Source organism: Octopus sinensis, linkage group LG14 (assembly GCF_006345805.1).
Source record: "Octopus sinensis linkage group LG14, ASM634580v1, whole genome shotgun sequence".
Taxonomy (NCBI): Eukaryota; Metazoa; Mollusca; class Cephalopoda; order Octopoda; family Octopodidae; genus Octopus; species Octopus sinensis.
The window spans coordinates 51,812,498-51,828,107 of NC_043010.1; the positions used below are offsets into that span (position 1 = coordinate 51,812,498).

The following is a 15,610-nucleotide window of genomic DNA, read 5'->3' on the forward strand; positions in this document are numbered from 1 at the left end:
AACAGATAATCAACAAGACTAACGGACTGAGTTGAACAATAAATAAATAGATAAATAAATATAACGGAACATATATGCGGCCGTTTGACTGGTCAGAAATAGCAACCATATTTCTTCTTAATTCCCATTGCACTAGTATTTGGTATTTATGATTGCCAAGAAGCGAGAGATGTTCCTACCGTTCTGCCGAGAGAAGGTGCCATGAGATGACTGGTAGTGTTTTTCAACATCCAAGCCGAACCAATTCTACTATATGGCTCAGAAACCTGGACGTTATCAAAGAAGCTTGAGAGGCGGTTGGATGGAACCTACACTCGCCTCCTTATGGGAGCTCAAAATCTCTCGTGGAAGCGTCATCCAACCAAAATGCAAATATATGGGAAACTACCACCTGTGTCATCTCTTGTGAAAGGTAGGAGAGTCCAGTTTGCTGGACATTGTTGTAGAGCTGAAAACGAGGCAATTTCTACTCTTCTCCTCTGGAAGCCATCTACTCGCAATACCAGAGGGCGCACACTCTCCTACCCTGATGTAATCTCCAGGGATACAGGCATCCAGCAACAGGACCTCCGTAATGCTACGATGGACCGTGAAGTCTGGCGTAGCATGGTAAATTCCATTGTCTCGACCACGGTCGAACAATGATGATGATGATGTTGCCTGAAGTGAGAAAGGTTCTTCACAGCAAATTGGCAGTGAATACGGTCTTTGTATAGGTCATATATATCGCGAAAATATTTGGGCTAATCTAAATTTCTGTCTATTGGTGACACTGCTTTCACGCATGCGTTACCAGATCTTATAATCTTTATCTGTTATCGTTAACTTCTTTCAAACAATGGACTGTGGTCATGTTGGAACACCGCTTTGAAATTTTTTTCTTTTTTTTTTTATCAAACGAATCAAACCATATTTTTTTTTTAAGCGTTCACTTTTCTATCGGTCAATTTTTTTCGAACTGCTATATCATGGGGACGTAAACAAACCAACACCAGTTATCAACCAGCTGTAGGGAACACACACACACAACGATCTTCTCCCAAATTCACTCCCAAGGCTTAGTTCGGCCGGGGTTAAGGTAGAGGACACCTGTCTAAGGTGCAACGCAATGGGACTAAACCCGGAACCATGAAGTTAGGAAACAAACTTCCTTGCTACAAAGCCATGCCTGCGCCTATGAAGAGGTCTTTTCATCCAGGCCATGGTCGTCACTTTCACACCTTTCAGCAAATTTATGAGAGAACAGGGTTTTCGTCTCCTTAAAGAAGTTGCTGAAGGATTGGATGGAAATTAAGAATCCTGATCTCGGTACTCCCTATTCTGACCATCACGCTATTCTTTTCGTCATAGCCGGAAAGAAATCTATTCTTCACTGACAAAGGAATGTAGTGAGGAGATGACCACGATGGACTTGGTCAGCAGCTGGTACTGTCTGTCACGTGACAACTGCTCCATAGAACTCTACAAGTCCAACAATTTTCTAACAACTAATTGGTGTGTGAAATACAATTTGGTCGCTCTCTGTGCGTCGTCACCCGTGAACGATGATGACTAAGTAACGTGGATCATTCTTTTACTAATTGTTTTAGATGCCTGCATAGCCGTAAGCAGACAAAACTCTCTCGACTCTCACACCTTTTGAATCAGCGGCACATTAAGGATGTGACAGTTGGGGAGAAAGAGAGAGGGGGGCGGAGAGAGAGTTGCACTGTCACTCGACCGGTACTAATTATCTAATTAACTAAATTTCAGCTGAGTAGGTTGGAGAAGTATGAAATGAAGCACCTGGCTCAAGGATTCAACGCGCTACCTGGTCAGGAATTGAACTCACGACATCATAATCGTGAGCCGAACACCCAAGCTACTACGTCACCCTCCTTCTCAACGATACGACTATACCTGAAGGTTTCATTCTGAACGAACAATGTCCACCGATGGCGTTGCTAAACCAAGGTCTTTCCGAAATTGTCCACAATCCACGAACTGTAAATATTCCGGAAGAAACTGCTTAGTTAATCTTCAACGACACCTACAGTATCCTCCTGGAATATCGTTGCTTATGCTTATCACTAACCTCTGCAGACTGCAAGAGTTGACGGTCACTGTCCTAATTATCCGATCGGCAGAAAACTGTGAACACCTGGTAACTCTCCAAGTTTCAGACACCTAATCTTAACTTACGATTGACTAAGGGATGTATTTCCATCAGAGATTATCAGCCAAAAGATGAACCTAACAAAAGTGGCGCCTGTCATCCGATTAGGTTTTATGCAAATATCGCTGTCTCAACGCGTTCTTGTGCATCATTAACCACAGTATCCCAATTCTGCGATACACAGAGTGTATTGGTAACAAATGGACTGTCTGACCTGCAAAAGAACAGACGATCAATCTGGTGAAATACGGTTTGAGGTAAGGTATGATAACATTTTAGCGGTGAGGTATGCATTCGCCTTCTTATGTTCGCTCTTTCAGAAATAGCTCTCGTTCTCTTTCTGGGTGAAACAGACCACTCTATTCGTAATTTGACTCTAGTTTCTATCCACCAGGAGGTCTGGACCGAACCAGATCTCAACTACATTAATAGGACTCTTGGTCCAGCAACAGCCGGTGGCCAGTATGGATTTGCTTCTCCAGGAACCGAGTTGCAATCTTACTGCCTTGTTCTAGTTAGATTGTGCTCTTGTTATCACTTTATGGTGATAATCATCTCGATTTCTGAGATGTCTGAGAGTATGATGGTGAGGTCGTTCGCGTATGTATCTGTCTTCGAGTGGAATGTCCCGTAACATATTTAAGTTCTGCAACAGTGATTCATGAGACAAGGTACAGGGGTGAGTGAACTGAAACGGTTCTGACAGGAGACTTTTTAGTCGGACCACCGAGCATACTCCATTTGTATAGCGGATAGACACAGCCTCTGAAAATGGAATCGGATCCGGCTGTATTTAGGATAGCTGCCAGGTAACGGTGGACCTATTTCTTTACTACCCACAAGGGGCCAAACATAGAGAGGACAAACAAGGACAGACATAGGTATTAAGTCGATTACATCGACCCCCAGTGCGTAACTGGTACTTAATTTATCGACCCCGAAAGGATGAAAGGCAAAGTCGACCTCGGCGGAATTTGAACCCAGAACGTAACGGCAGACGAAATACCGCTAAGCATTTCGCCCGACGTGCTAACGTTTCTGCCAACTCGCTGCCTTACCCTGTTCGAAGGCTTTAAATCGATCTAAATCAGTGGTCCTCAACCGGAGTCCATATGGACCTTGGAGGTCCACGTAAGATTTGGTTGTTATAATTTTATATCCAATTACTTTTACAATACACAAAATATTTTAACTATTTTTTAATATTCATAATAATATTTAATTATAAAACTATAATGGAACTTTTCTAAACATCAAATGAATATGAGGATCCATCTAAGTAAAATAGGAATTAAAGGGGGTCCATAGGCATAAAATGGTTGAGAACCACTGATCTAAATTAATCAGAGCTCCACCAAAGCCAGACTTATTACCAACCTTCTCCACGATGTATCACATAGTGTGACGTGTTGTGAATAGATCAACCGACAATCATACGCGTATTGTACGATACCAACGACAAATGCCAGCTTCTTTGCAGGGACATTTGGCCATTATCTATAACTCCCTTTCAACAGAGTTACAGGCCTGAAATTATCAATGATGTTTCCCATGTTTACGTTTTTTTTTTGGGGGGGGGGGGGGTTCGGCAGCCCTTCCATACTCAGGCTACATAATAACTGGGAATGCTCCTAGACTGCTGCTAACTGCAACAGATGCCTGTCAAGATCGTAATGAACAAAGATGACATGCAGAGATAAAGCTTGTAGGATAAATCATTCAAATCCTGCAAACCATTGACCTCTTAATAATTGCTTCTAATACAGGTAGAAAGACAGGAGTTTGTAGGGAGCAGGTTAGGCGATCACATCGATCGTAGTATTTGACTGGTACTCCATTTGATTGATCCTGAAAGGAGGAAAAGCAAGCTTGACCTCAGCGAGATTTGGACTCAGTTAGTAAAGAAGTGTATTTAAATACTGCAATACATTTTGTTCGACGCTCTGATGATACGATCAAACGAAGATTCGTTAATTTGCCAAAAGGCTTAACAACGACAATGAAGTAAAAACAAATTATGGAGGTGTGGAGATTACACTGAACGTGGAGAATAATACATAAATACAAATGTGTGTGTGTGTGTGTGGTGTGTGTGTGTGTATGTGTGTGTGTGTGTGGAGGTGCAATGGCCCAGTGGTTAGGGCAGCAGACTCGCGGTTGTAGGATCGCGGTTTCGATTCCCAGACCGGGCGTTGTGAGTGTTTATTGAGCGAAAATAGCTAAAGCTCTACGAGGCTCCGGCAGCGGGTGATGGCGATCCCTGCTGTACTCTTTCGCCACAACATTCTCTCACTCTTACTTCTGTTGGCTTGCTCGCTTAGCCAGTGGGGTGGCGTCATCTGAAGGCTAAAACAATGCAAAGCGCATTGTGACCAGCGATGTGTAGCAACATCTGATAGCCTGGTCGGTCACGTTTGCCTTTCATCCTTTCGGGGTCGATAAATTAAGTACCAGTTACGCACTGGGGTCGATGTAATCGACTTAATCCGTGTGTCTGTCCTTGTTTGTCCCCTCTGTGTTTAGCCCCTTGTGGGTAATAAAGAAACATATATATATATATATATTTCTCTCACTTATGTCCTCTATCCTATACAAATACATCCCCCCCACCTTTCCCTTCCCCGTCTCAAATCTCTATCTCTTTTTTCTCATAGACTCTCCTATGCAAATAAATTTATCTCGCCTCTTTATCTCTCTTTCACACACATACACACACACACCTCTTTCTCTCCCCCTCTCTCTCCGCTTCGTACTCATCTTTCTCATTATTTCCCAAAGCCACACCCATCCTTTCTCTTAAACGCTGCAAATACATTCACCTTCTCTCCCACTCCTTCCACTTAATAATACCACCTTTCTTGAGACCACCACCTCCCTCAACCCTCATTCTGTCTCGTTCATTCATTTTCTTTACTGCCTCCCCACCCTCTCTCTCTCTCTCTCTCTCTCTCATACACACAAATCAATCAAGCTTATGTTAAGTAGGAGTAAGTGGTTAAAAAGTCTAGTTTATGATACAAAACAGTGAGAGAGAGAGAGAGAGAGATGGAGGGGGAGGGAGGGAGGGAGAGAGAGAGAGAGTTAGAAAAATAGTGAGAAACAGAAAGACAGGCAGAGGCATGCATATTTTATCTTTTATCCTTTACTTGTTTCAGTCATTGGACTGCGGCCATGCTGGGGCGCCACCTTCAAGGGTTTTAGTCGAACAAATCGACCCCAGTACTTCATTTATTTGTTATTTATTTATTTATTTATTTATTTATTCTTTTACTCTTTTACTTGTTTCAGTCATTTGACTGTGGCCATGCTGGAGCACTGCCTTTAGTTGAGCAAATGGACCCCAGGACTCATTCTTTGTAAGTCTGGTACTTAGTCTATCGGTCTCTCTTACCGAACCGCTAAGTTACGTCCCCGTAACTTAGCGGTTCGGCAAGAGAGACCGATAGAATAAGTACTAGGCTTACAAAGAATAAGTCCTGGGATCGATTTGCTCAACTAAAGGCAGTGCTCCAGCGTGGCCACAGTCAAATGACTGAAACAAGTAAGAGTAAGAGTATATATATATAATAATACAAACAATATATAAATAGATGCATATAAGGTATCTTCGGCCTGACGAGCATCTAGTAGAGAACCCCTTGTTGAGTAATTATTAATTCCGAGGTTCTGCTAGTTAGGAAAGATATGTAACCGGGATTTTACCTGCTTTACTCCTCCGATTTGGATTTGTATTCGCATTCATAGCAACCCTAGTTGCTAACAGTGAACAACAAAACAACTTTTCTTCAGTTTATCGAACTTCGATATGGGAAAAACCTAAAACCTGCTACGCCAATAAACTATTATTGTTCCTGAAAGTTGTTTATTATACCCTCTATAGACTGCTGGAAGCTGACTAACTTCCTACACTTTGATCCCTGGATGTGTACGTGTATAATGTACATATATGTATTAAGTAGGTAGGTAGGTAGGTATTTCATCAGTTAAACATTAACTTGAAAGACAATTCGATACCTTTTAGCAGAATGCAATATCTATTTCGTATTTACAAGGAAAAGCTTGACTTCGAAGTTTCAGCTTACTAGTTTGATGAAACATTGTAAACTGAAACTTTAAAATCACTAATCTTGTCAGTGTTTGTGTGAGTGTGTATGTAAATTAGTGTAAGATATGGATTCAGGGAATCATGCGGCTATCACAGTAAGCTCTTCGTACGGACTCGGCTATCAGCTACATAATAATCAATTACAAAATAGTGTAATGTAAAGTGTCCATCTAACTGAAAATCCGAGTGATAAAATCATTCTGAGAGGAGTATATAAAAACAAAAAATTCAGGTAGTACGAGAGGTGATTAAAGATTTATTTAACCACGTGACTTCCATATGACTACGGTTGTTTCACAACTGTCTTCATGTACCACTATAGCATTTCCCCTTGTCTCCTGGAAGTATTATGATGGAATTGTCACTCTGTAGTCTTCCGATAGCAAACTTTTCTTCCTTAATGAAGTCGTACATGAAAGACTTATATGAATGAATTTGAAATGGTGAAGACACGCCATATTAAGAAGTTTATGAAACTCAAAGGTCAGAGAACGAAGACTGAAATCCGTCACCCACCTGTGGAAACAGTAATTAATGTCTTTATGTAGTTATACTTCCAGTATATAAGAAATTATGCGCCCATGTGCTATATATTATACAATACAATTGTGAACTCACAAATTAATGCAATAAAAGAAAGCCAGCTCATCAGATCATCATGGATATACTTAATTCTTTATTGCCCACAAGGGGCTAAACATAGAGGGGACAAACAAGGACAGACAAACGGATTAAGTCGACTATATCGACCCCAGTGCGTAACCGGTACTCAATTTATCGACCCCGAAAGGATGAAAGGCAAAGTCGACCTCGGCGGAATTTGAACTCAGAACGTAACGGCAGACGAAATACCTATTTCTTTACTACCCATAAGGGGCTAAACACAGAAGGGACAAACAAGGACAGACAAACGGATTGAGTCGATTATATCGACCCTAGTGCGTAACTGGTACTTAATTTATCGACCCCGAAAGGATGAAAGGCAAAGTCGACCTCGGCGGAATTTGAACTCGGAACATAAAGACAGACGAAATACAGCTAAGCACTTCGTCCGGCGTGCTAACGTTTCTGCCAGCTCGCCGCCTTATCATGTATATATCAATCATTCTAATGAGCTGGCTTTCTTTATTTGCATTACTTTATAAATATACAATTTTACTATATTATACCGAGCAAGGCGCGTGGCTTAATGGTTAGAGTATTCGGCTCACCATCGTAAGGTCGTGAGTTCAATTCCCGGCGATGCATTGTGTCCTTAACAAAGAACTTTTTTTGCACGTTGCTCCAGTCCACTCAGCTGGCAAAAATGAGTAGTACCTGTATTTCAAAGGGCCAGCCTTGTCACATTCTATTTCACGCTGAATCTCCCTGAGAACTACTTTAAGGGTACGTGTGTCTGTGGAATGCTCAACCACCTGTACGTTAATTTCACGAGCAGGCTGTTCCGTTGATCAGATCGTCGTCGTAGCTGACGGAGTGCCAATTATTAATGCAAATACGTACGCATAATTTATTGTATACTGAAATTAGTTCTAAATGAAAAAGATTAACGAAATAGTATAATCCTATGGAAGTCACGTGGTTAAAAAAAATCTATATTCACCTGAATAGGTCTCTGAATTTATATATGTATATTTACCTTTTACTTGTTTAGTCATTAGACTGCGGCCAAGCTGGGGCACTACCTTGAAGGATTTTTAGTCGAACGAATCGACCGCAGTACTTATTATTTTTTGTAAGACCTGGTACTTAATCTATCGGTCTCTTTTGCCGAATCGCTAAGTTTCGGGGACGTAAACACACCAACATCAGTTATCAAGTGGTGACGGGAGGGACAAATACACACACACACACACACACACACACACACATATGTATTATATAAAATCCGTTCTGTCTGTCTGTGTGTCTTCTAGGATCTTGGGCATCCTCCATCCGATTGCTCAAATGTGATATATAGACACCTACGGTATCAGGGCGTGTATAAGTCTTGAAAAAATTTCAAAAATCGATTCCAGGTGAGAATGCGATCGATAAAGCCAAGAGAACGTGCATTTGTACATGCAAGGACATCAGCTGTTGCGTTCGATACAACGCGTACGCGAGAAAAATGCACGTGCAGTTTGCGCAAAAAAAGCCGTCTGGCTTGAAACAATGCCACAAAATGCAGTATATTTAAGAGACAAAAAAAATTTGGTTTAAATGTTTGACAACTCAGCACCGTCCATTGACGGGCAGGGGCGTTTTGCTCGTATATATATATATATATATATGACGGACTTCTTTCAGTTTCCGTCCACCAAATCCTTTCACAAGGCTCAGGTTGGCCCGAAGCTATCGTAGTAGACACTTGCCCAAGGTGCCCATGCAATAGAACTGAATCCGGAACCATGTGGTTGGGAAGCAAGCTTCTTACCGTAGAGCCACGCCTATATATATATATGTGTGTGTATGTGTGTGTGGTGGAAGTCCTGGGTATGACATTAAACTACATCTGGTAGCGGGGTCTGATTCAGAAGTTTCAGGATTTCGAGGAGTGTAGAACCACCACCTTAGTCACTATATGTTCCCAGGTTTTCTATTCTGACCCAGAGTAGTAGCACCTGCCAGGGTACCAGCTATAGGTTAACCCATGTACTGACAACGGGGAGTGAAGGACCCCTTACATCTAGTTAGAACTTCCTTCTAAAAGGTAAACTCGTATAAGATTTTAAAAAAAACTGAAGTGTAGTTGGTTTCTGGTCGTATCAACCTCCATTGTGTCACTGGTGATTTTGCTTGCACAACACTTTACCGACTCGAGACAAATTCATGAACTTGGCCTCTTGATTCTAAAGAGTCATCCTACTCTGTTACGAGTCGACTTCCATCATATATATATATATGTGTGTGTGTGTGTGTGGTGTGTGTGTGTGTGTGTGTGTGTGTGTGTGTGTGTGTGTGTGTGTGTTCTTCTATTCTTTTACACGTTTCAGTCATTTAGCTGCGGCCATGCTGCAGCACCGCCCTAAAGGGTTTTAGTCGAAGAAATCTACCCCAGGAATTATTATTTGTTAGCCTAGTACTTATTCTATCGGTCTATTTTGCCGAACTGCTAAATTACGGGGGCATAAACACACCTTCATGTTTGACGCACTCAACTAAATGAGTCCACCACAGCTTACAGTGGAAACAGCTGTAAGCTAACGAAATTCAGACGACAATCGTTTATTCCTTTGTCACCTCATTTTCTTTCACACACGCACACATAGTTCGAAACGGCAGTAAAGAAGGACTCTGACGAAACTGCAACGAACATGAGACCACGTTGCAGATCTAACAAGGGTGCAGTCGATGCAGTTGAAACGCACGTAGGTGCAGAAAAGGATGCTGTAAATAACTGATTAATAAAATTAGGGATGTGAAAAATCTCCGTTCTCCTTATCATTATTAATATTATCGCACCCAAGATTTTTCAGTTAAAATCGAGTATAAAATAATCCGCTTTTACATAAGTACATACATATAGATGTGCACAGTATATATATATATATATATATATATATATATAATATATATATATATATATATATATATATATATATATATACACACATATATATATAACATATATATATATATATATATGTGTGTGTGTGTGTATATATATATATTTATAATGTACACATATATATGCAATATATATATACACATATCTTTATAAGTTTACGGTTTATACATAGATGCATACATGCATGTATGCAAGCACACATTTATGTATAAGTCGCATCCGTTTTCTTTTTCTTTTTTTTTCGGCGGGGGTGGGGTCAATATGACATATGACCAACGTTGAACCCCTTATTATTATTATTATTAAAAATCATGTACAACTTTATATATGACAAAATACTGTACCTTTTTTCGTTTTGTCCCCTTCGCTTCTCTCTACACTCACACTCCCCCCCTTCTAACTCCGCTTATAGTCACTCTCTGGTAATAGTCATATCTCTCTAACATGATAATTCTTTATAACCATTATTTGCTTACAGTCACACAATTTTATTTTTTTATTTATATTTTTACTCCTTTCATATATATCCTTACATCTCTGCTTGTCTCTCTCCCCACCACCACCACCATCTGCTTAAAGTCATCATCATATTCTTACTTATCACTTCGCTTAAAGTTATCTTTATATATATATACATATATATATAGTACTTATCACTCCACTTTAGTTATCTTTCTACTTTCACTACACTTCGCTGAATGTCATCTTTTATATATAAATATACATATAAGAAAATTACTTTAAGCGAAGTGCAATATATATATATATATATATATATATATATATAATTCCACTCCTTGCAACCGCTTTCCTTTCAAAAGGATCTCCATACCTATATGAATCCATATTCAGTAACTCCGCTTACAGTCAATGTCTAATGCACATACAATCATACGTTACTGGGCGTGGCTGGGGTACTGACATGTATGTGCAAAACTGGTAACAGACTCAGGCTAGATGTGAAATATATGTCCATTTTTATTACGTAATAACCCCCACCCATACACACACACACACATACATCTCCAGCTCCCGGCCAGATGTGAGCTATATAACCCTTTCCAGCTGGCAACAACCCGGCAGGTCAGATGTGACATCTACGTTATGTTCCATATCATTAACGTCATATCACCACCTTTTGCAGTTTCAGCTTGGTAAATCAACTGGTAGTTGTCCCAGGACAGCTGTGAAATGTATGCACTGGTTGAAAAAAACAAAACTGACATTGCACCAGACGTGATATCTAAGCCCTAATTCAACTGGCAACAAGTCCAAGCAGAACCTAAATGCAGGGATCATTTCAAACTGCTCCTTAATATTTCAGTAATCAGAGTTGAATACATATTACTTATACATGGGCTACAGGTGTGTATGTGTATGGTGCATGTAGTATATATGAAGCATTTATATGAAACAGAACAAAATAAAAGGACTAGAACGAGTCATTAAAAAAAATATCAACACTAATTAGTCATCAAAGGGTCTCCCTCTTTGCTTCCAAATCAGTCGTTCTCAAGCATCTCTTTGCCTGTGTGGACCCTTTTGATTCCTATTCTACTCGAATGGCCCCTCATAGCCATTTGATGTTTAAAAATCCCATCATATTTTTATAATTAAATGCTATTAGGAACTGTATAAAAAAAAAATTTTAATATTTTGTGTATTGTAGAAAAATAACCGGTTTAACGCGCAATCTTACTTGGACCCTTAAGGGTAACAACCTTTGTCCTGTTTAATTCTGATAGGGGAAAATAGACTTATATATATATATATATATATTAAAAAAAAACAAAGTACTCGACCAACTGACATACCTGCCTTCTTACTTCGTTCTCTTATAGCTTGGCTACAAGTGGTGTATATATATTATACACAATCTGTGCGTTTTACTAGGGCAATAATCTTGGCTTATTAATAATCAATCACTTGGAATGGTCTTATATATAATTCACGTTTGTAAAAATAATTCTTTCTGTTATAGGCACAAAGCCTGAAATTTTGGGGGGGAATGAAGCTCGGCGATAAGATCAACTCAAATATTCAATTAGTACTTATTTTATCGACCACGAAAGGATGAAAGGCAAAGTCGACCTTGGCGGGATTTGAATCCAGAGCGTAAAGAGCCGGAAGAAATTTGACCGGGGCGCTAACGATTCCGCCAGCACGCCGCTTTAATAATAATAATGATGATGATGATAATGATGATGATCCTTTCTGCTACAGGCTCAAGGCTTGAAATTTTTAAGGGAGGGGCATAGTCGATTACCTTTGACCCCAGTACTCAACCGGTACTTATTTTAACGCCCCCCCCCCCACGAAGCATAAAAGGCTAAGTCGACCTTGACGACATTTGAACTCAAGCACGCGATGAGTAGGAAGAAATTGCCGTTAAGCGTCCGACAAGTTAGCAATTCTGCTTTGCTCGCCGCCTTAATAATAATAATAAAAACTAATGGTTTAATTTTTTTTTTTTTTTTGAAATGCTTCATTTCGCTTATAAACACTTAAGCGAAAGCGGTGTAGTAGTAAAGACTCATTCGTTATTCAGTTTACAGTAATTTTAACAATCAACTTCTAAAAAATAACCTGATCACTCACATACACTGCTTACAGTCACACTTTATTGGATTTTCATGTTATTTTTTTTCAGTATTTTTCTCTTGGCATAACTTTCACTTACGATCACACGTAATTTTTTAATAAGGGGAACCCAAGAAGCGAGGTACGGTGGTTGTTTATTGACGTTGTTCTCCTTCATGCACACATTGCAGTCACACCTTTTTTTTATATATTTTCGTGAGAAGGGGGTGAGGACGTGTATAAGCTGTACGGAAAGCTTTACATTTGAATTTTTCTTTTTTCGCTTGTCTTGCAGTTGTTAACAACGTTTTAATCGTATCTTTCGTAACATTCTCATATTTTCCACTTAACAATATTTTTCACTGATCTAAGTGAATTTAACGACCAATTAATAATAGTCACACTATCGCTTTATTATATATATTTCACAGCCTTTATTTATTTATTTATTTTTTACGGATACAGGAGAGTTAGATTAAAGAAAGAACGGATTAACTATGTTAATTAGCTTAACATCCGCTAGATTTTTTTTTTTAAATTTAATTAAAGTCAATCATAGACACACCGTTCTTTACAATCACACTTAATGACTATTCTGTGCAGGTGGTACAGACTATAGTGTTGTTGCTGTTGGTGTCGGAGGCGGCGGTGGTTGTAACTGTAAGAGCGGTTGGATGGATGGATGGACGGTGAAAGAGAATGAGGTACGAGAAAATAAATTAGGCATATACACACGTAACATCTGATGTGACAGTATCAGGAGCCTGGTTGTATATAATATTATGTATGTGATAATCCGATGTGATTATCAAATGAATTTGTTGGTGAGTTCGATAGGTGTGTGTGTGTGTATATGCAGTATACATGCATAATATATATGTATGCAGTATGTATACATTCTCTTTCTTTCTCTCTCTCTCTGTATATAGATATATATATATATATATATATATAATATATATATATATATATATATACCGGAGTAAACACATAAATGTGAAACAAGGTGGAAAAAAGAGTACTCAAATACCAGTGGTAGAGTAGCAAAACTGTCTGATGAACGGCAACGAGAAACTCAGAGTAACAGATTTTGTTGAATTTTCTGCTGCTTTAAATAAAGTATATATATATATATATATATATATATATACTGACAGCAAGAGCGACAGAGAGATAGTGATCACTAGATCGATACATAGAGACAGAAAACATACACAGATACAAACATATAGATGGACAAATCAATATATATAAAGTAAGAGAGAGAGAGAGAAAGAGAGAGAGACAAACACATCGATAGATAGACGAGGAGATCAATGAACAAATCGATAAAAAAAAAAAATAGCCGAACAAAGTAAACCAATAGATAGGGAAAATATACAAATCGTTGTGACAACGACAGGTAGAAAAAACAGAATAAAAGAAACAGGTAGATAGATCAATATGTATGCAGGTGTGTGTGAGTGCATATATGTATGTATGTTTGCATGCATGTATGTATGTATGTATGTATGTATGTATGTATGTTTGCATGCATCTATGTATGTATGTATATAGACAGATCGAGGAAAGTAATAATATATAGATTCATAATAATTAGAGAGAGAGAGAGAAAGAATGAGAGAGATCGGTGTAAAGAAATGAGAAAGAGAGACACGAAGAGAGAAAATGATAGACAAGCGACAGACAGTTGAATATAAACAGCTTGACGAATAGCTGGTTGGATTATTACATATAAACAGCGGAAAAGCTAAGGTGATAAAGGCCGCCGTTCTTACCTCCGAGAATCAGCACACGAGCACGCCGTCCACCATCGGCCATGTTAGTCATTCCAAATCATGTGACTGAAAACTCTTTGCAGACAGACCGGCAGGGAGGGGAGGGAGAGAGGGAGGGAGGGAGGGAGGGAGGATTGAGTGTGTGTGGGGGGAAGGGAAGGTAAGGAGAAGGAGAGAGGGAGAGGGAAGAAGGGGAGGAAGAGGAGGATAAGGTTTGAATGAACTAGAGGGAAAAGGGGAAGAGGAGGAGGAGGAGGAGGGGGATTTTGGGCGGTTTTTCTTTTTTTTTTTTCTTTTCAGTTTTGAAAAAGCGAGAGGAAAGTGGGAGGGAAAAGGAAAGTGCAGCAACGGCAGCAGCAGCAGCAAAGGGGAAGAAGAAGAAGAAGAAGAAGAAGAAGAGGAACAATAACAACAACAACCACAACAAGAAAATGTTGCTGCTGCTAATCGTGATGTTGATGGTGGTGGCTTCTGTTGTTTTAACTGAGGTTGTCAGTGGCAGTGGAGAGTTGGAGGTGATAATAATAATAATAATAATAACAATTATTATTATTATTGTTGTTGTTGTTGTAGAAGCAGCAGCAGTAGTAGTAGTAGTAGTAGTAGTAGTAGTAGTGACGACGGTGGTGGTGGTGGTTGAGGTGATTGAAGTAGAGATAGTCTTAGCGGCGGTGGGGGGGGTGCGATGGTGGTTACTGTTGATGTAACTAAGGTTGTTGGTATCGTTGGTGGTGGTGGTGGTGGTGGTGGTGGTGGTGGTAGTGGTAGTCAATGGAACAAATAGTGCTGGTGGTAGTGGTGAAGGAGCTGATGGTTATGACGGTGGTGGAGAAAGCGGTGATGGTGGTGATGGCGGTAGTGATTGTCCTAGCGATAATAGTGCTAGTTGAGTTGGCGGCGGCGGCGGTGGTGGTGGTGGTGATGGTTGTCGTTGTTGTTGGTGGTGGTGTGGTGGTGATGAGCGGGTAACTTGAATTGTGGTGGCGATGGTGATGGTAATAATGATAGTGATAGCGGTGGTGGTGATGATGGCGGTGGGGGTGGGGTGGGGGTGGGGCTGGCGATTGAGTTTTATTGATGGTGATGATGGTGGTGGATGCGAAGATGGTTGCAACATTGGGGTGAAACCGATGGTGAGCAGCGGTGATGTACTTTAGCCCTAGGTCAACCTGGTCGAGCAAAAACTACGCCGAGTCTTTGATCTGATCAAAGGCATTCCAGCCATGACGATCACTGTGATTTTAAGGTATACGGAAGAAGACTACATTTACGCTTGTCTGTGCTCATTACGAAGGTAAGACGTAACCAGGGGGAAATTTGACTGCTATGTCTAGCAGGTTGTTTGACCACATAGAGGATCCTTATTGGCTCAGAGGTCGTCATGGTGGTGGTGATAGTGGGGGGGTGACGATGGTCGTGGTGGTGATGGTGGTGGCGGCAGT

At 40.1% G+C, this 15,610-nt stretch overlaps 1 protein-coding gene across 4 annotated transcripts in view; it reads right to left on the minus strand.

The window, feature by feature from the left end:
- Positions 1–14,318, minus strand: part of LOC115218782 (dTDP-glucose 4,6-dehydratase) — a 138,397-nt gene extending 124,079 nt beyond the window's left edge. For all 4 annotated transcript variants that reach the window (XM_029788713.2, XM_029788711.2, XM_029788712.2 and 1 more), the window contains exon 1: positions 14,169–14,318. In XM_029788713.2, coding sequence (XP_029644573.1) covers positions 14,169–14,220 — 52 coding nt within the window. In that variant the 5' untranslated portion in view covers positions 14,221–14,318. The remainder of the gene's footprint in view (positions 1–14,168) is intronic.
- Between the last annotated feature and the right edge of the window lie 1,292 nt (positions 14,319–15,610).